Source organism: Calonectris borealis, chromosome 1 (assembly GCF_964195595.1).
Source record: "Calonectris borealis chromosome 1, bCalBor7.hap1.2, whole genome shotgun sequence".
Lineage (NCBI taxonomy): Eukaryota > Metazoa > Chordata > Aves > Procellariiformes > Procellariidae > Calonectris > Calonectris borealis.
The window spans coordinates 15,968,219-15,990,119 of record NC_134312.1 but is presented as its reverse complement, the minus strand read 5'-3'; the positions used below and the strand labels follow the sequence as shown (position 1 = coordinate 15,990,119).

General features: G+C 37.1%; 1 protein-coding gene across 1 annotated transcript in view; it reads right to left on the bottom strand.

The window, feature by feature from the left end:
* Nucleotides 1-332: 332 nt before the first annotated feature.
* PRKAR2B (protein kinase cAMP-dependent type II regulatory subunit beta) overlaps nucleotides 333-21,901 on the bottom strand; it is a 98,197-nt gene continuing 76,628 nt past the window's right edge. The window contains exons 5-11 of the mRNA XM_075145489.1: nucleotides 9,482-9,588; nucleotides 7,164-7,317; nucleotides 5,776-5,877; nucleotides 5,105-5,179; nucleotides 4,273-4,338; nucleotides 3,965-4,103; nucleotides 333-2,504 (exon numbers count right to left, since the gene is read on the bottom strand). Coding sequence (XP_075001590.1) covers nucleotides 2,371-2,504; nucleotides 3,965-4,103; nucleotides 4,273-4,338; nucleotides 5,105-5,179; nucleotides 5,776-5,877; nucleotides 7,164-7,317; nucleotides 9,482-9,588 — 777 coding nt within the window. The 3' untranslated portion in view covers nucleotides 333-2,370. The remainder of the gene's footprint in view (nucleotides 2,505-3,964; nucleotides 4,104-4,272; nucleotides 4,339-5,104; nucleotides 5,180-5,775; nucleotides 5,878-7,163; nucleotides 7,318-9,481; nucleotides 9,589-21,901) is intronic.

The window sequence follows — 21,901 nt, the reverse complement described above, 5'->3', positions numbered from 1 at the left end:
CCCAAGAGCAACACAATAAAACTGCTGCAACATGAAGCTGTACTTTGGGACTCAAAATCCAAAGTCTCCGATGATCTAAAATTTGTCACTCCACAGCTTTTTCCCAGCTAAAAACTATGAGCAAATCATCAAATACAGAGTAGCTATGACAATTACCACACCAACATGTCATCTATTCTGAGTAGACAGAGCATCTGCATAACATCATTTATGAAAATCAACATGAAAGTGTTAAGAATTGTGAATGTTTTAATAAATGAATATAAATAGGTCACTTGTAACTTTATGATAATGGAATTAAAACACAACAATATCAATAAACATAGATTTTTATATATAAAAGTGTCATTTATTGTAAGGAAACTTTAAATATAACCAACAATATTGAAAATATTGTGACTGGCATTTATGGCCTTGATTGTAGTTTACTGCCATACAAGTAATTTCTAGCACTTTTCTTAATCACATGAAGCTAGTGCAAAATATAGGTAGCTTTTAGAGATTAAGCATACAGAATGACAGGAGTGTAGATTTTGGTTACCTGATATTTCCTTCTAGTGTAACAGGCTTCTCTTTTTTTCCATAAATCAAAAGTACAAAGGCAAGTTATCATATGTGCAATTATTCATACCAGGTTTCTAGGTTAAAAAAAAGACATTTGTAAATTTTGCTCAGATTGTATTTTGTTAGGAATCTGACTTATAATTTATACCATACTGTATGATATAAATTATATATTGTTATCATATTATATAATCATAATTTCATATACAGGTATGATTATATAAATTGTCAGAACATATCACTAAGTATAGGATAATAATTACATCAACATACACAAATATATGGCATTAGAAAAGTCATTATCTAGGAAGGAAAGATGTTATAATTCAGGTGTTTGAAACAGGGCACAAGCAACTTTCCTACAATTCTTGTAGTATCGTTTTGGCAGAACTACTGGCAATTGCCATTATGTGCACTAGCTTTCCATGTACATCAACAGATAGGTCAGTAAGCAGTATTAAAATTAGACTGTGCCTGAAATTTCCAGTCATGGACCCTAGTAAGCAATGAGCCCTGTGCTCCTAATTAAGGTGATCTTCTCTGTCCTCAGTCTCAGAAGGTATTCCATGCTATTATGGCTAAAAAGATACTATTTTATGATGACCTACAGGTTTTTGAAAGCAGGACATGTTAGCTTTAACAATGACAGACTTTCCAGACTTGTGCAAAGCTTCTGAAGTACTGATCTTTCAAATTTAAAATAATTTTGTACTTCCTTATAAGGATTTTTCAAGTACAAGCTCAGTTTAGCATGGCTTTTGATATCAATCCCTTCAGTAATTGAATCGGGTCTTTGATAGCTAAGATTAGACTGCAAGAAGAGAGATACACAGAGATCATTTCCTTTGAAATAGGTAAAAGATTTAACAGATAAAAAAGGTAAGATCTAAAAAAAAATTAACTAGAGGACAAGCATAGATAGAGAAGACAAAATGCATAAATATAAAACAAGAGAGAAGGAAAACAATATAGGTTATGTATGATTAGGTAGAACATGACAACGACCTATGTCTTTGCTTTTAAAGCACTAAGGTTAATTTGTCAGCTGTCCTCACTCTAGACTGTACAGAATACATGTAACTAATAAAAAATGCAGTTTATTGCAAAAATATACAAGTCCTCTAAATTGCATAAGATATTACAATGTCGTGCTGAAACATGACATATTAAACAAAGAGGACTTTAAAACAAATTACAAAATGTTAAAAATCAGATTTGGGTCATGAGCGTTACACAAAATGCATTGTCATGCTTTATCTTACGATTAGTCTTGTGATTCACTACATCTGTGATAAATGCAACATAAAATCATGACAACTGTAATAGTCAGAAAGTAATATCTACTGTATATCTTCTGTATTAATACATATAAACACTTTGTGTGCACTAATACTTTCAACATATCACATTCAAACTAACAGTCTTTCCAGAAAAGTTGTAGTCTTTTTGAAGAACAGAAGCTGGTTTAACAAGTTCATCGCATGTGGGTTTTTTGAAATCTACTCTTTAAGGAAAGGACTTGTGTTAAAGGACTTGATTTTCAAAGGTGCTGTGCTACTATGGGACTTCTTAATGCCAGATGAAACCATCAATGCTAAGCACTTTCAAAAATCAAGCCCACAATTTATTAAATTCCTATTTTGTTTACTAGTACTTCCACTGTAATAAGTCCAAAAAATACCCCGAAACCCACTCTTAAAATCACAGAAAATGCTTGGCATCTATAGGAAGAGAGACAATTTCTCTGTGGACTAACCACTACTGTGCTATATTCTGATAACAGATCTTGTTGCTCCAATGTTCAGTTCATGCACTGGGATCAGCAATGTCCATGTTTGTTCCAAACAGAGCAACCAGCTGCTCTTCATAGTTTGCAATGTTTCTTTTCAGAATTTCCATGCAAGGTCCCAAAAGCCTTTCAAATGCCTGCACATCCATAACTAAGATAAAAGGGGAGAGAAAGAGAAAGAATATAATGTGCTTGTCAGTTGCAGACACTAATCTTGGTGTTTATGACATTCCAATGTAAAATTTTAGATAACAGGACGGATACTACTAAGGCATATATTTCGTTTGCACAAAACCAAGATCAACCAACACATTGCTGTCTTGAAACTTCATAAATAAACCTAGAATTTGCTGGGTTTCTTGTTTTGAAAATATTTTCCTATTAAGATTTATGTGACTCAGGAGCTGCTGAAGAAGTCCGGAGAGGCCTGGATTCCTCCACAGTTTTAAGACCCTTGAGATTTCAAAAAAACACATCCTTTGCTGATGATGTTGGCTGTATTTGGGGTCTGCCTTGGCATATTTCCTTGCTACTTTTACTTGTTTCCACCCACAGTGGAAATTGTAGTGGATACTTATTTCCCAGCAAACGTACGAAAAATTGGAGATAGTAATTCACATGCAATGTCAATGTGTAGCCGACCAGAATATTTTCTTCACCTGATCACACAACGTTATCCTCTGTAGTTCTAGCCAATAGGCCAGGGAGGAAGCTTCATAATTCAACCAGCTTCCAACCTGGTGGCCTGTAGTCTCTTGGCTCCCGAGAAAAGTTCAAGATCTCTGCTATTTGGGAAGTGCCAGAGATCTTAGTAACTCACCCATACTGGGTAATGACACTCTTCCTCACCACTGCTTCTTATTCTTTCCTCTCTATCATCTTTGATTTTTATGGCCTGATCATCTCTGTGTGTTTGGAGATAAGGATTTTAAAAAATAATACTTTTATGAGTAAGTGAGAAACTTTTTGGTTGCTGGCTTGGTAATCAAACTGTCATTCAAGAATGCCAAATCTGTCTTTGCAGTTTACAGCTTTCCCATAATTTGATACAAATATTTAGGAGCTAAACATCAGACCATGAAAAGCAATGGATGTGAAGGGTTGTCTATGAGCACAACTCTTATGGTCTTTGCTTTTCCTGTGCCTGAGGCTACAGTGTGACGAATGATTAAATAAACAGCTGGTGAAGACAAAGAACTAAGTCATGGTGATAAAACAGGACAGGATTTTTACCACAGTTATTTCTTGGATGAGAGTCAGTCTACTGAGAAAAGAAATACTTTACCTTTCTGCAGAGTATTAGACATTTATCTGATAGCTATAAATGGTTTGCAGGAATATTCTCTTACTGTCCTGAAACAATTTTTATTTCCATGCAATCAGAGAAACGTTGGAGAATTTGTGTTTAATACCGGTTATCAATTGCAAATAATTTTTGCAGAAAAATAATGTAAATAGGAATGCACAGTAATAGATGATGTACTTGAACAGTCTCATTTGGGTAAATGTAATTAAATCTTATATTCTGGAGAAAGACAGAGTTCACAATAAAAACAACCAAATAGATTATGTATCATTTTCTATTAGATATAAAATATTATTGAACAATACCTAAACATTTGACAGTGCCAAGAGCAAATGCAGAAGCGGCTCGTGGTTTGTTAGTTACAAGAGCAAGTTCTCCAAAATATTGTCCTCTTGAGCATCGAGCTATTTCAACTGCTCCATTCTCTTCTACATCTTGTTTACCCTGAAATATCAGGTAAAAAAAGAAAGAGAAAGGAAGAGAGAGAATGAGAGAGAGATTTGCTGAACTCAGGATTGCATAAGCAAAATTAGTAACAATGGTAGCATTACTGTTTAACACTTAGAATACATCAAGATTAAAAAAAAAAATTCTGTGTTTTAGGGATGTTTACCTTCCTTGTCATTATAATCCTTACTTCTCCAGATTCCACAATGAAGAAAGAATCAGCTAAGTCACCCTGTAGAAGAAAAAAAATAAAGTGAGTAAAGGAAATGTGAAATTTCTTTTTTAGTTTCATGGTAACATTAAAATATTTGCAGCCAGTGCCTTAAAGCTCATCTTTTTGATACCTGTTGCAAAAGAAATCACTTTTACTGTGAAAACCATACTCTAGGCACATAATAATCAAAACATCTACACAGAACTGACAGCAAGGCCTTTTTATAAGACATAGCTGACTGTGCCTTATACAAAAGGCAGAGAAAAACAATGTTGTGGAAGATTTTAGGAACCTTACTCCTGTTTCTCCACCTTTGTATTCCTTCCAAATTATTTCCCTTACAGAGTTTCCAGCATAAAAAGCCTTCAAAGGCCTATTTGATATCCAATAATTATTTTGGGGCAAGACAATCTCAGTTGCCTACCCTAAAGAGTTTACTTCTGCATTCTTCTTCAAAAACTTATCATATTTTAACAACAAAAACAAGGTAAGTCTTCAGTGGTCTTTATTGGAAGCAATCATTCTTTTATATAGTTTGAATTTCTAAGTATACTAAAAATATTGACTCCTTTATTCATACCAACAAAGAGAGATGTTTTTCAAAGTACTGTAAGTGAAAAATGAGCTTCTGAAACAAAATAACCACCTCTCTTAGATGCAAAATTCATTGTGTTTGTTTCATCTGAGAAAGAAAAACATAGTTTAAAAATATGCATTGTCTATAGATAATATGATAATTGTTACCTATTGGAATAGAAAAACTAAAACTAGAAATAAACTGTACCTGAGCAATGATTTGTTCTCCATCTTTGTACACTTTGGTGCCAATCACATCAACTACTTTTAAACGCTCAGACATCTTCATTTAAAAAAAAGAAAATGTAAGAAATATTTGGTTAACATTGCAATATTACATTTAGAAAGCCCTTTCATATTTCTTTTCATGAATCTTTGCACAGAGTAGTGTATCTTTCTTTTCCTGGTTTGATAATCATTCAAAAAAGGAAGAACTGATGAATAGTGTTCTAGAGGGTGTATTATAGTCTTAATAACTACATGTTTTGATAGAGCTTCCACTTTTGTAAGAAGTCTGTATATCCCAAGTCTTCAAAAATTATTTTCAGAAAAGCATGCATGTAAAAATATAGCTTTTAAATGAAAGTATTTTGAAATTCCCTAAGTTGTTTAATTTTATTAACTAATATACAGTAAAATTAAGCTTAAGAAAATTAAGGTAAAGGTAAAAAAAAAAAGTTTTTTAAAAAAAATACAATATTAACAATAGTTCATTATTCTGAAAATTTAGAAATATCAAAAATATGTTTTTCTCCAAAACAAAAGTATGCAAAATTTTATTGTGGAGAAAATTTGAATTCCAAATTTAAACTCTGCAAAAGCAGAATCTTATCAGGTTCCTCTGCTACAGCCATTAAAATAATGCAATAGAAATCTTACTTCTAAAGATTTAAGGAATGGCAATGACTCAATAAAATTTTCATACATTCTTCTCTTTTTGGCATTATTTTTTACAATGATTCTTCGGAACGTTACCCTGTCCTGTAAACACAAAGAGAAAAAGAAAGTTTATTAACAGAAAATACATGTGTGGTAGAAAATACTTTAGAAATGGCTGAATATGTTCAAATTACCCAATTTTAGTCACTCAACGTAGCTGTCAAACTAGCTAGCTAGTCTCCCCATACAGTCAGTTGAGAAATATTCCTCTAGAGGTCAATCAAGAGCTCCTAAAGTTAAGCTCCTGATCTGATTCACGTTGTGAAAAGCTTCTCTGCCCTTCGGCAGAGAATACATATAGAGTTTACATATAGAGGGTAGAGAGCTTACCTTAAACAGGTTGGCTAGACAATGAACGCTGAGTGGGTAATTTAAGATATTTAAGAAATCCTCAATATTTAAATATTTAATTTACAAAGTTTATTCATTATCCTGAGGTCCCATACATATTGGTATGTACTCAAAAAGGTTTTTATATTATTATACAAACAAAACCAAAATATATGGGTCTGGATCTTAGGTCACAGTCCACTTTCTGCCATTTCAGCAGAACAAGACTCATTGCTGCCCTAAACAGCCAACTGGACATTCCTTAGTATTTGGCAATCCAAGTGAAGCAGACAGATGGAAAAACTACACGTATGCTGTTTTCTTTTCTTAACTTCATATGACTGTGTCCTGGTGACAGACAGAGGTGAAATGCTTTGCAAGCCTTCACTGCTACAGGTGGGACTTGCTGGCCAATACAACCCAATCCAATTTAAAGCCATTCTTACGGTGTCCTAAACTCTGCCATGATCCCAAAAGTCATATGGATTAAGTTGGTGAAAACCATGTGTTTCGCTTTAACAGGAAAATATTATCTTGGGATCAGTCATTAGATTGATACGTACATCTTGAAGAAGACAGTTATCCCAGTTTTACTCTTTCGGTAAATTCTATTACTGTTGTCAAAGATCCAGATAGTATAACATTGATAAATAACCTCATATTTGAATTTTACTCTGGAACCAAAGGCATTTCCTATCAAGATGTGGGAAAACATTTTATATATGTGTCTAAGTAATTGTCTAGTGGTTTGCAATTTGGGAAATTATCATTAAAATAGAATAAAACAAAATTATTTTTAAAAACTCAGTGTTTTCTTAAGCCTCAGGTTTGCTTCTGCAGATTCTGGAAAAAGACAGTATTGTGTTGGGAGTTCTCAGAATTTTTAAAATTAAACTTTCCCAAAATATAATTCATTTTTTAATGCTGATATAACATACCAGTGCAATTTATATTAAATAATTAAAGCAATAATATCTTAAAACAAGTATTTCACTTACCAAACCCCAGATGGCACCAGGAGAGGTAGCTATAATTGTAGCTGCTCTGGGTGTATTGTACATTAAGGCCAACTCACCAAAACTTCCTCGGTTATCATAGGTTCCAACACACCTCCCAACACCATCGCATTTTACATAAATGTCATATGTACCTCTGTTAATAAAATATATAAATACAGTGAGTAGAATCCAGTCCTGGTCTTTGCTAAGCAGCCTCTCACTATATTTTTTTATACCATGAATTCCAAAGATAAAGCATTTGAAATACACAGTTGCTTCTTTAAATGACATTAAACATCTTGCAGAGACATCTCAATCACTTCCATAAATAATAAAAGTAGTTCCTTTTTAAAGGGAAGGATAGGGTTATCAGTTTTTACATTAACTCAGTTTAAAGATACACTGGATGTACAGTGATATATTGATCATCAGAACTTACTAAAAATTAAGATCTAACTTAGTATCTGTTTCTTAATTTCATTTTAAACACACAAAACACAAATGTAACAAGTCTTTGCAGAAATTGCTATGATCACTGAAATAATAATACAAGTTATTTAACATTTAAAATATTTTGAAGTGGTAATTTATAATGTAATAAATAGAGGAGATGCAGGAAACGGAATGTATATGAAAAGCAACATAGGATTATGAAATAAAGATATGTATTTATCTAATATCTTGTGGATTTCTTCTCCCCATCATTAAATTAGTAACTTTTTTTGATTTGAGAATGCAGCAAAATCTGGTATCTTGTAAAACATGACATAGCCATCCCCATTGATGCTGAGCCATCATTTTGTTCAGCGCTAAATATTTGTATGGTAAGTCTTGATAACTCATGTGAATGTAATGCAAAAATCTGTACAATGATTTCATTGATAAGGGACTTAGAGGTGATTCACTGTGCCTAAAAACTGCAAGGCTGACAGAATACTGTGAAGTTCCTGCAGCTTTTTGGATAAGAGATGACAAACTGTAACCTCACAAAGCTGAAAAACATTGATTCTTCAGCAAAGAATCCTGACACACTTCTACAATCTTCTGATTGAATATTTCAGTTGGAAGGGACCTGCAATGATCATCTAGTCCAACTGCCTGACCAAAAGTTAAAGGCTGACCAAAAGTTAAAGCATGTCACTAAGGACATTGTCCAAATGCCTCTTAAACACTGACAGGCTTGGGGCGTCAACCACCTCTCTAGGCAGCCTGTTCCAGTGTTTGACCACCCTCTCGGTAAAGAAATGCTTCCTAATGTCCAGCCTGAACCTCCCCTGGCGCAGCTTTGAACCGTTCCCACGCGTCCTGTCACCGGATCCCAGGGAGAAGAGCTCAGCCTCTCCCTCTCCACTTCCCCTCCTCAGGAAGCTGGAGAGAGCAACGAGGTTGCCCCTCAGCCTCCTGTTCTCCAAACCAGACAAGCCCAAAGTCCTTAGCCGCTCCTCATAGGACATGCCTTCCAGCCCTTTCACCAGCTTTGTTGCCCTCCTCTGAATGCCCTCAAGTAACTTCACATCCTTCTTAAATTGTGAGGCCCAGAACCGCACACAGTATTCAAGGTGAGGCTGCACCAATGCTGAATACAGCGGGATAATCACCTCTTGTGACCGGCTGGTTATACTTATCTACACTGACCAAAAACCTTTGCATTTCTTTCAGAGTTCTCGCATAATATTCCTTTTGAACACTCTCAGAAATCACTGTGTTAGCCTGAAACTAAAGGTACAAATAAGAAAAGGCGTTTTGGGACAGCCTGGCTGGAGCCTGTGCCAACAGACTAGTGAAGGATGCCAAAGTAAATGCTCTTCCTAACTCACTGGATTCAACAGTAATCAATATCTAGGATTTTACTTAGTTACCTGCTTTTTCTGGTATAGATCTCCAAATGAAGAGTAATGACTTAGCTACTCGAGGTCTAATAACATTCATGTGAACAAGAAAGTCTACAGATAGTATTGAAATGCAGTAAGTTTTCAAATATTAAGCTGTAAAACTTTTCCCATTGTGTTTTGTGTTAGATCTCTTTCCATTTAAAAAAAAAAACCAAACAAAAAAAACAACCAAACCAAAAAAGCCACCAGCCTTTGGGATCCAGTAATACATGAAGAGGGCAGGGACATATTTCCATATAAAAATCTGCCTCCTTTCAAAAACCACTCTCCATAGTGCAGACGGAGCTGTACTGGTTCACGTGTGTTCTTTTTTCTTTCTTCCATGCAAACATATGTAAGAGTTAAATACAAGTACGTAGAGAAATAGATTTTTCTCTGTGGGCTTTTGCATAATACTTTGTGCTATAAGACGACACAGCGATTCACCTATCAATGACGTAGAAGTTGTCACCATCATCCCCTTGATCAATGACATGTTCCCCTCCTTCAACCAGCTTTTCAAACATCGCATCTAACACCTGAGACATCTGTTCCTATTTAAAAGAACACAAAGACAAGAAATTATCATCCGCTTTTAAAACTTTAGTCTTCAAATTAACTGTCCAGCCTGCCAATATGCAGATAAAAAATGTTCATGGATGGAAAATATTAATGCTACAGAAATGTGTGGCTCAATTGGAAAGACAGTTTTATTTAGCATTCAGTGTTAACTTTTTCCTTTTCCAGCATTCAGAGCCCAGCTTCCCTTCTTGTCCCTGCCAATGGTAACACAGATCTTGTCTGCAATATAAATTGCTCAGAGCATCCAAAGATAAAATTTCACCCTTCACAATTGCATAACATCACACAGTTAAAAGAAAAAACTATATCCCTTATTGCAAACAATACACTTACCTGTTTTTGTCTTTAGAACTATTTTACAGAATTTAAAGTTTCAAAATGATTGTAAAGTATTTTGAAAATCTAAATTATACAATGCCTGCACAATGGTGGGATAGATGTAACCATAAAGGTCTGCAGTGCTTTAGTTGAGTAAGTCAATGCTGGTCTCATTGGGAAGCAGGAATTTACACACGGCTATAAAACGACTTTGTTAATTTGAATGGAATATGAATGTTTAGAGAGAAATGTTAACAAACTAACAAAATGCCATCGTCTGAATTATGACTGTCTAATAACAAAAACAAATCACTAATTACATAGTTTGCCTTGTTTGGTGCAAATCTGCTAAAACTTAACTATTCACATCTGAAAAAAAAAGACACAGCTCATTGTGGATTAATGATATGAATCCTAAAAAGATAACTTAATAATTTAAATTTTATTTTCAGTTTACCCAGCAATGTGCCTAAAATTCTGACAATAAACACAAAATAGCCTCTACTTTTTGAAACTTATTAAGTATGTATCATACTGGTACAAGCAGGTTCTAGTGAAAACCACAGTAAAGAAAAGCCTGTAGATTTAGATCCCCACGCATTTTACAATGGTTCAATTCATAGCATTTCCAGCCAGTGAAAGATAGCATTTGCCTCTCCAAACAAGACCAGCCTAAGCCAGTCCTCTAGAGTTCTTCTGCAGCCCATGGACAGAGATAACCATACGAGATAGCTCAGAATCATTCTCTAGAGATCCCCCTTTCTTCCCTCTGATGATAGAGAGATCTACTGTAACTCACAGTTAGACGATTTTTAGACAGATAAAATGAGGTGGAATTAATTCCATCCTTATTCTGTTGAATTTCTTCACTTACTCAAAGCTTTTAAAAACATCAGCAGTACCATGTTATCCTTTTTAAAAGGATAAAAGTTTCCTTTTTAAAAAATGGAAGCTAAATACAATCTTACTGTACAGCGTTCATTGTGTGTGGGCACAAAGAACAACAGAATGGCAGCATCCATCCTCAGTACAGCTGACCATGGTAAAATACAGTAAGACATCATGCAGCCTACCTTGGCCAGCAAGGAATCATTTAAAAATGTCTCTGTTTAGTACCTTTTTTAGTATGGACAGGCGTGTGTTTGCAAAAAGAAGGATCATTTTACTATCAGAGAATGGGTTATAGTTCATTTCGGAGAAAGGGAAAAGTGTGTGTGGGTGCCATTGGGAGAGACTGAAAATTAGGTACAGGAGTTACCTTTTAAAAACTTTCATGCTTAAATTAATAGGTAATGTTACTTCAGTCTTTTCAGTTCTCCCTATGTAAACTAAAAGGAACTCCTACAGAATCTGCAAAACTGACCTAATGTCAGTTAGTTGTCTAAAGCATTTGAAGCAGAACATTCCCTTTCCCTTGCTTTACATCTGAATTGGCAAAGTGGCTCCCCGACCAACAGCCCTTGGCTGCCATTTGAAAACAAGTAAGAACATGCAGAATGCTCCACACTTTATGGGAGGGTAGAGGGTAGGGTTATCCTCTAAATGCAAGCAATGCAAGAAAAATGTAGTATATTGGCCCTGATCCTTGGAAATTAAAATACTCTCAAGACATCTTGGAAAGAAGATTAAACTAAAAAGACGGTTATTTGTGGTACTGAAGGAATATATACATACAGTTATAATCTTTATTCAGCGTGCTTCATCTCAGATTTCACGTTAAAACATTTTCAATCTCATGGTTATGAATGAAGCTTACCAAACCACAACTTTTCTGGCAGGTAAATCTATGACTTTTTTAGACAACAAAGTAGAATTCACAAATACAATTCCCTTTTAAAAAATGTTTTAAACACTTGAAGGTATTTAATACATTTGAGAGCTGTCTATTATCTGCTGAAGTATTGCACATGTATTTTAGCTTTCTAAATAAATTGCAACTAACTTAAAGACAACTGGTCCCTTTCCCAAAGCTTTCTACATAAAAATAAGATAGAGCAGACTGCAATAACCAAACCAGGCACATGTTTTTTGCTTTTACTGTGAGAATTACAAAACTTGCTTGCCCAGCTTGCCCTATGTGAATCCTCTTGATCCTCTGCCCGACTGAGGCCCAATTTACTGGCAGCCTCCATAGTTACTTTGAAAGGATGAAGATGGGTAATTTTAGAATTAAAAACTAGATCTGTTATCATACACAGAATTAATTCTGGTATTTTGTAAAATGGTGCAGTCTGAAAGCTCTTCTTCCTTAAAGCAGTTCTAGCTTCAAAAAATACATACAAAATAAAAACAGGAAGGGTTTTTTTATATCGGTGTTTGTAAATCTGCTATGTGTAATGCCGTGGCAATCTGGTAATCAATATTCTAAAGAATGATACTTTAAAAACATAATAAACTTCTTAACAGAAATAAAATTTATAAAGAATCTGAAGTATTAAACATGTATATTGTGCAATCTTTGTGACTTCTGCTAGAATTTCATTATCTTAATACAGTTCTTTCAAATATAATAAAGCATCTATTTTTCTTAAGGATAATGCACTCTACAAATATAAAGAACCAAAACTAAAGTTTAAATGATTTGAAATTTGTTTCATTGTTTATGTAATGTTTATTTACATACTCTGATTAATACATGCAGTGGATTTTTTTTTTCATTCTGAACTGTGAAGCATGTAAATGCTTCAAAAGAGGAAAATTTTTGAAAAAATTATGGGAACCTTGGGTTGTTGCCATGAAAGCACACTTTGATCACCATCCTTTGTGATAGAGAAAATATTTTAACTTCCTTAAAAGTGAAGAGGCTGAATGGGAAATCAGATTTTCTGAAAGACACATTCACAGTACAAACCAAATTAATCTGTCAAAATTTTCTTTTTATAAAGATATTTTCTTTTTTTGAAGTGTAATTACTGCATTTCTCTCAAAAAGTCTTTCTAACAATTGAACTTTAATGACAGAGCATGATTTCACAAAATAATTTACTAGACAAGTGAATAAACATGCCATAGTTACAGCTGTCATTACTGTCTCAATCACCCTTGCTTTCAAGTGTGGATTTAACTGCTGGGAAGCAGGAATGCAAAGGAGCATTAGCTCCCTTATCAGCATCAGACAGCATGATATATCCTCTCATATCACCTGAAGTGGATATGATGTGGTTTTCTTCCATCTCTTACTTAGACCAAGATGGTACCTACCTAGTTTTATACCAACTTAAATGAACTGTGCTAGTAAAGTTCTTCTGCATATTTAGATCAGTCAGAATCAGAGATTACAACTATGACGTACAAGCTCAACGGGACCAGGGCATAGACTCAAAGCACTGACATGGTACAGTCTGGGCGGGTTTGCTCTTGGTGCAATTGTCAGCACAGCTCGTACAGTTTTGGCTTGTGCAACTATCCCTCCTTCTGACAAACACTGGTCATGGCTTGGAGGAATGCTTGAGCCAGGGCTTCTTCCCAGGTAGAACCACCCTGGTTAGTTGCTTGGTTCGGTGGTGTTAGGAGGAGTGGAAGGTGCAAGAGAGTTTAGCTGTACGTGTGTATGTCATACTGCACCACATGGCCTCAGGGACAGAGATGTCCTCTGATCTAGTTTGTTGTTACCTATTACTGAACTGAATAAAGGTGACAAGAATGGAAAATTTCAAAATAATCTACCGCAGAAAGTCAAACTCTGCCTTTGGGCATCGCTCTTAATTTCCTGACAAACAAAACCTTATTTCTAGTCAATCAAATGACATTTTCCCTGTAATTAAAGCCTTCAAAATACTGAACTAAGGAAACATTTAATATGAACGGCATGTGACTATGATAACTAGTAAAAAACAGTTAGCAGGTATTCTTAGCTCTTTCGTCCCAAAACGTGTAAATCAACTCCACAACCTCTATGGGCAACCTGTTCCAGCATTTGACCACCTCACAGTAGAAAAGGCTTTTCTTAAACAGGTTTTTTTGTATTTCAGTTTGTGCTCATTGTGTCTTATCCTGTCACGGCACCACTTGAGAGCAAGTCTGGTCAACAGACGAGTAGAAAGGCACTGCTGTAGAAAGGCACTGTTGTCTCTTCAGTGGACCCTTGAAAGATGCTGTCAAGCTCCTGTTTATCCTGCCTGATGCTACGCAGTCCTTCTCACGTCCTTCTGCAGTTCCTTCAGCTGGCAGCTCAGCACTGTGATCACAGCACATCTCCCATAGATGAAGCCACCATTGCTCCCAGCCTTCAGGAGAGACACCTGCCACTGCCAGCAGCCTGAGACCAAGATGGTCTCATCCTACCTCTGGATCTGGGTTGAAAACTCTAGATGTGCTATGGTTGGCTGGTCCACCTGGTGCTGGGGAGCACTCCCTGCAGCCCATCATCACTATCATTGCACCACCTCTAGCTGTCCCACACTGTCTTGCGCACTGTTTCCAGTTCCCCTTCAAACTCCCATCCGCACAAACTACCTCAACTGCAAAGTCTGTGCTAGTTTGTCCTCTTTGCTGTGCTCCTGTGAGCTCTCGCTCCTCAACGGCAGTTACACAGATGCTCTTCATCAACATTTCACTAGGAGCCTGATGTTCTCTGACAGTCTTCATGTGCTAAGTATTCTAAACACTACACACTTGTGGCAAAAAGTAGTTGCCCCCTCTTCCCCTTTATCTCATGGTAGCCACATGAACCTCTAGCATAGAAGCAGAACTTTAATGTCAAAAAATACCTCCGGTACTTATCATGGTGCCTATGAACAGCATAGCACCTAAGCAGAGGTTTTATGAATCACTCTGTTACAAGTTAGGAAATATTTTACTGTGCCTAAAGTGCAACTCAGATCTAGCCCTGTGGTGATACCCATGCATAAGTAAGGTGTGTGCAAGCCTGATGTATTGCCATTTCATATCTGAAATGTACAAAATTGTGTGCAAGTTTACAATCAGTTACAAATAAAAGACATGAGATTCAGAAGAACAAAGCCCTAGACAGGAATGATAACTGGTTTACCAAGGGCATCCCCCTGGAACAGTGTCTGATTCCATCCTTCTTGCCAGGTCAAGTGAAAAACTGCAAATAATCACTCACAACTCTCCTAACGTATACTTTGTATCACATAAAATACTGTCCTCCAGATGCATGTTGCATTATTTGAAAATAGTATGTTAAGCCTCAATTTCTTTCAGTTCAACAAAACAAACATGGCAATTACATCTCAAGACAATTCCTTGAAAAAAAAGTCAGTTAGATAACGGTCATTGAGTATAATTAAAACTGCATTTTAGTACACATTTCACACAGATTAAATACCCAGTCACTTGTATGTCCTTGCAAGACAGCTTTTGATTCATTCAGGAGAGCTGGTAGAAACATGACATGTCTTTCCCAAATGCCAATGGCTCTTTTAACTGCCAGACTACCAAGTGATTTGCTACCACTGTGCCAGGTACGTGTCTTCTTAATATCAATTTATTGAGCTATTTTGTAAAAGAAAAAGAACAAAGTTCTCCATACTAAACTCAACCACTCACACACTGGGGCTTCCAAGAAGCACCAATGCTTAAACTGCTGATAGAAATGTCTGTTGTTTGACAAAGTGCTACCCATTCTGAATCAATGAAGGCACAGTAGATAAAATGGAAAGTAGGACACGATCATCACCGGAAGTCATGACAATAACAAATGTAAAAAGTAACTTCTGAAAAATATCCTTCCCCACTATTTAAGAAAAGGTATTCAGGAGATAGAAGGCACAGCTACATTTCTACAATTAAAATGATGTGGCTTCTGACAGCAAACTGAGACAATCTTAATCTGGCATTTGACAGGAGCTGGTAAACTCCAGCTATTAAGCTGGATGCAGTACGTCCCAAAAGTATTGGATGGTATGTTGGGATTATATATGCTTTGGGAATCCCCCAAAAGAAGGATGAGTGTGCTGCTAGAGTGCTCCCTGGTAGACAGGAAATCTCAGTTAATTTCCCTTTTAGTTCCAAGACATCCTGCACAGCCTAAGCAGGCGTGAGATTGCCTTGCACTTCTGTACAATAGTAGTAACAAGATTTGCCTATCTCATATGACTTGTAAAAATTATAATGTTCTGAGACACAACCGTAAGAGTATCATACGAACAAAGTGAATCCACAGTTGTTCTATTGCCCCTAACTGAATTCCTAAACCACTTTATTCTTTACTCCCACAACCATTTTACTAAAATGAGCCCAAGTTAAAATGACATCCTGTTGGCCACCTTGCCCTCATTTTGAGCAATATAAAATATCAACGAATTAATGCTTAGCATGATATTAACAAGGTAATGAAGCAGACAGAATACCAGAATAGAAAGGAAGAAAAAAAAAAAAAAAGAGAAAAGTTAGCAAAACACAGGCAGGGAAACCATGGGAAGAAAAGGAGTTCTTAATCAGCAAGTCAGGACCTTGGAGAGGAAGAGTAAATTACAGAATTCATGTCTACAGCTCTCTGCATTTGTTTTTCAGAACAAAACCACGTACATATACTCCCCTGGAACTCTGATAAAAATGTTAGCAGCACTATTGATCCAATTCAAAATGTATAGTTCCCTTGTGTAATACCCACTTGTAAACTAATCAAAAGGCATTTATTTCTTCACTATCAAAGAATCTAATTTGTATTTTGATGTATAATCAATATTTTCAAGCAATAATATTTTCCTTGAGAATATACCTTAACCTTCCTCCACAAAGATTTATGTTAAGTTAGTATTCTGCCTCTCAAGTATCATGCACGTGCCCATCAGTCAGGCTCAGTAACATTTTTCAATATTTTGTAACTAGCCCTCTGAGCAAGTTGGCTGATTCTTTTCAGCAGTTTGCTAAAAAAGAGCAGAAATAATTCAGAGTTGCAAATAGTTTCCAAAATTCTTAAGCAAAAGATGAAGGCACCTTACATTGGGCAGTTCTTTTGCAGAACATCTCCAATAACTGATTATAGAATCACATAATAATTTAGGTTGGAAAAGACCTTTAAGATCATCGAGTCCAACCTAACACTGTCAAGTCCACCACTAAACCACATCCCTAAGCACCACATCTACACGTCTTTTAAATACCTTCAGAGATGGTGACTCAACCACTTCCCTGGGCAGCCTGTTACAAGGCCTGACCACTCTTTCAGTAAAGAAATTTCTCCTAATGTCCAATCTAAACCTCCCCTGGCACAACTTGAGGCCATTTCCTCTTGTCCTATCGCTTGTTACTTGGGAGAAGAGACCAACACCCACCTCGCTACAACCTCCCTTCAGGTAGTTGTAGAGCGCGATGAGGTCTCCCCTCAGCCTCCTCTTCTCCAGGTTAAACAACCCCAGTTCCCTCAGCCGCCCCTCATAAGACTTGTGCTCCAGGCCCTTTACCAGCTTCGTTGCCCTCCTCTGGACACGCTCCAGCACCTCCATGTCCTTCTTGTAGTGAGGGGCCCAAAACTGAACACAGGATTCGAGGTGCGGCCTCACCAGTGCCCAGTACAGGGGCATGATCACTTCCCTAGTTCTGCTGGCCACACTATTTCTGATACAATAGGCAAGGCGGAGAGAACCTCTGTTGATGTAAGTATTAATTTTGCCTTAGCAAAAAACAGAGGATTAAGTGCAGTTCTATCTGTTTGGGAACCCATTAGTTTGCAAAGAGTTTTGTGCTATCTAGGAAGGCACAGTATTAACATGTTCAGGCATTCTGGGCTCACTCATATATAAACATGCACACACACACGTGTGTGTATATATATATATATATTGCTCTAACATCTGTAGTACTAATTCTTCACCAAAATTTTTAAGAATGGAAGAGCATTATGAGAATCTGCTGTTAGTAGCATTTTTCAAGGAATGCTTTGGCCTTGCGTATGAGAGTCCACTATTCATAAAACACAGTTGCATTACGCTTTCTTTCATGTTCCTTCAAGTTAATCAATTCTAATTGATTAATCAATATTTGTGCTCTCTTATAATAATTCCCCAGGTGCATGAGTGGCAATATGCCCAGAAATTGCTCTTGCATATTTGTGAAGAATATATATAATTTATTACCTTTTAGAAAAGGTCAAGACCTATTTGAAATATTCTCTACAAGCATTAGCAGGGCAAAGCTCTCCAAAATAAAATTTACCTGTGTCCTGGTTTTGGCTAGGATAGAGTTAAATTTCTTCCTAGTGCTGGGTTTTGAATTTAGTATGAGAAGAATGTTGATAACACACTGATGTTTTTAGTTGTTGCTAAGTACCCTGCTAGTCAAGGACTCTTCAGAGGGTGGGAGGGTGCACAGCCAGGACAGCTGGCCCAGCTGGCCAACGGGGTATTCCATACCATATGACGTCATGCTCAGTATATAAATAAGAGGCGTGGTCCAGGAAGTAGCAATCGCTACTTGGTTATAAGTCAGCAGGTGGTGAGCAATTGCATTGTGCACCACTCACTTTGTATATTCTATTATTATCACTATTATTATTATTTCTTTTTTTTCTGTTCTATTAAACCGTCTTTATCTCAATCCACAAATTTTACTTTTTTTTTCCCCGATTCTTCCCCCCATCCCACTGTGGGGGGGAGTGAGTGAGTGGCTGTGCGGTGGTTAGCTGCCTGCCGGGTTAAACCACAACAACCTGAAAGAGAATACATGATCTAACACTGCTTGTGAATTTTTGCAGAAGAAAGGATTCAAACTTTAAGTGCAAGGGTGTGGCACAGCTTTGATGCTACCAGTCCCTTGAGCCACCCTGTTACTCTGATAATAGGTTCATCAGGTTTTTAACTGCTGTCCTATGGGCCATAACAGCCAAACCAAATAGCCTGTTGTTAATCAGCCCCAGCAAACTTTCCTCTTAAAAGACAAAACCAAAAGAATAACTTCTCTGAATTGCATTGTAAAAAGGAAGTGTAGAAGGCTGCGTTGGCCACTAATGAGCTGCTGCTGCTATTCCTCCCAGTGATAAAACAGTTAGGCTGAACAGAGACAAATTCCAGTAATAGCGACCTGGGGCTTATCCTCACTAATGGCATCTGGTCATCATCTTGTTTTCTCCTTGCTGGCTTATACAAAGTGGAAGTGGAGGGGAAAGAGGGCATGCAGCTTCTGATTCCACTGCCAGTAACCTCCAGCATCTGGAGCACGAAGGGGAATGTGGTAACATGCTTTGTGCATGTATGTAGAGCAAGCAGCCTGGCACACCATGGCAATCCTGGGAGAACAAAAGTAATATTAGGATTTCTGGCAATGGTGTGGCAGGCAATCGAGAAGAACAATAAATAATACTGTGGTCTAACAGGAAGAGGTTTTCCTGGGAAGAAGAACAGGAAGAGGTGCTTTAGAAGAAGAATGAGTTAATCTAACATAGGTTAGATTAATAGCATTGGGAGAGGAAAATGAACATCTGAATGCACCTTTCTCTCTTCTAATTCACTCATCCACATGGTTCTGCTCCTGGAATTTCTCTTGATTCTTTCCTGATCTGGTCCCCTAAAAAGTAGCCAAAGAGCTCTGCAAAAAACCTCTTTCCCTCATCTTGTTGCACATGCATGTTTCAATCCATATTCTTCTCTTCAAGTAATTTTTTCAATACTGTTACGCACTAGCTAAAACTGATATTGAGAGACAGCAGCCAGATGGGAAGTGATTAAGCCCCCAGAAAGGTGAAAAGAATGCTAACATATCAATTATTTAAAAGTACCTTTTATTTAAGGAAGTTAACTCCGGAGTGCCTTGCTGAACTGACATTAGTTGACTGGTCACATCCTCATCAATCCACAAAGTTAAAGAAATTTTCAAGAAAATTCAAGTAACTTCACAGGCTTTAAAGAATTTATAAGAGTTGGCCTTTAAAACATAAAGTGCTGCTCAGGGAATTGTACTAGAGCTGGAGTTCCTTTATACTATGCTATATTTTCAATCAGAGCCAATATGTGAAATACTGATATTTATAAATACTTCTCCATAAGTTTACCTATCTGATATTCAAACACTGCTATCAGGTAAATGCAGGCTCAAGACAGTGTTGTGTGTGTTTAGAAAGTCCTAAGTTGCCTCAGAGTCTGAAGGTTATCTTTTTCTCCTCTATCTCATTTAGTCTCACATTCAAATGGTTCTGCTGTTTTTTACTTTTATGTGAAGGCTTTTGTCTGTTCAGATGGACTTTTTAATTAAAATGCTGAGCAGTACTGTAACTTACCTCCTAATTACGGCAACTTCTCTTTCTGCTTTAATGATACCCTTATCTTTCCACTTAAATTAAAACACAGCGTGTAAGGGTGGGATAAAGTTTCAAGAAAGTGTGGACTCCATTTAGCATCACGTACTGAACGCAATTCTGATCACGCCGTAAGACATGTTATACTGTGTTTCAGAGTGGTGCCCTATCTAGGAATGGCGTTTGACACCTTGCTAAAACGCCACCAGGGAAAAGCCGTTAAGCACTTTACATTGTCTCTTCCCCTCTAACTCACTGACCTCTGAAACAATGTTTTTCATACACAGAACTATAGCAGAAAGAGGCTGAAGTTCAATGCAAAAAAAAAAAAAAACCAGTGGGAGTGGGAGATGCTATCAATACACAGCTTGACTTATGTTCCAGAGACTTTAGCTTTAGCAGCTGAAGATATTATCTCTCTCTAAGATGAAGGAGTTTTTTTGCTAATACACCAGAGACCGAACTGCAGCAGCTGGCACCATGTGCGCTTGTGCTGCAGGGTGGAGAGACAGAGGTGAGGAAGAGAGCTGAGATAGGAACATTTAAATTACTGCAACTACAGTGGCAGAGCTCTTGAGTCACTGCCAAGCAGCAGAACAAGAAAGAGGAGTGGAAGAAGTTCCCTGGGGACTACAGATCCTGGCTCCACAGAAGGAGCAAGCCAGACTGAGGAAGGCTACATTTTAATACCCTTGCTATCTTCAGAGCTTAGTAGCTTTCCCATGCCTTTTCTGAGTAAAGTTACTGTAATGAAAAACTCGTTTACAAAAATTATCTTATTCAACTTCAAGAACGCTGTCTGTGAAGGATTTGAAGTAGAAGGAAGTGTTCTTAATCCACTGGACAATCTGAGCAAAGGAGGGTAAACAAGACTTGGGAGATCCCAGGAGCAGATTTCAAGGCTTTGGACTGCAGAGCTCCACAAGGGGAGGACTCAGCTAAGAAGTCTTCTGCTAAACACCTGGAACAGACTGTGGGAACCATTAGCAATTACAAGTAACTGATTCAAAAGCAAAAAGTAAAAAAGGAGTTCAAAACATCAAGGGGATACGGTATTGAGACAGCAGCACAGTCCTGAGAAGACCTCCACAAACAGGGGAAGTAATCCTTCAATATTCCTTGGAAGAGTTACATCTCTGTGCCACACTGGCACAGTTTAACGCTCTACATCTACACAACATTACAATATAGCTGATATGAAGCCAATAGATCCCTGTCCTGCAGACCAAGTGGCTGATGACTATTTAGACAGAGGATCTAGTTCTCACTGGAAGGGAAAGCAGATCTCATCCAGAGGATTGATACTATAAGCAGATACTACCAAGAAACTGTGTAAAGCCAGAATCAGGAAGGCAGTAGTTCAAAATTAACATCACAGCAGATTCTAGGAGCACATGATAATCTGTTGGGTCACAGGGCTCATAAGAGAGAAATGCCCAGAGACTAACCAAGAGGGGTCTGCCAAAATGCCATTGGCAGGCTGATGTAACAAAGGTCCAGCCAAGTGGAAGCCAGGACACAGTGACAATAAGGAAAATATATAATAAAGCAATTTCACATCCAGAGGAAATATCCAAAAACTACTTTGTATCCCTGAAGTTATGCAGAAAAATAATTCAGGAGTGTAAGGGGCAAATGTTTGGGTGATTTTAGCTTGAACAAGTATAGTGGAACAGCTAATTAACTACCCATTAAACAGACAGCATGAGGGAGTTAGGAAGTCTTCTCCGTCAGCATTCCTAGTGTCCCAAGGATGCACACATATTAGCACCT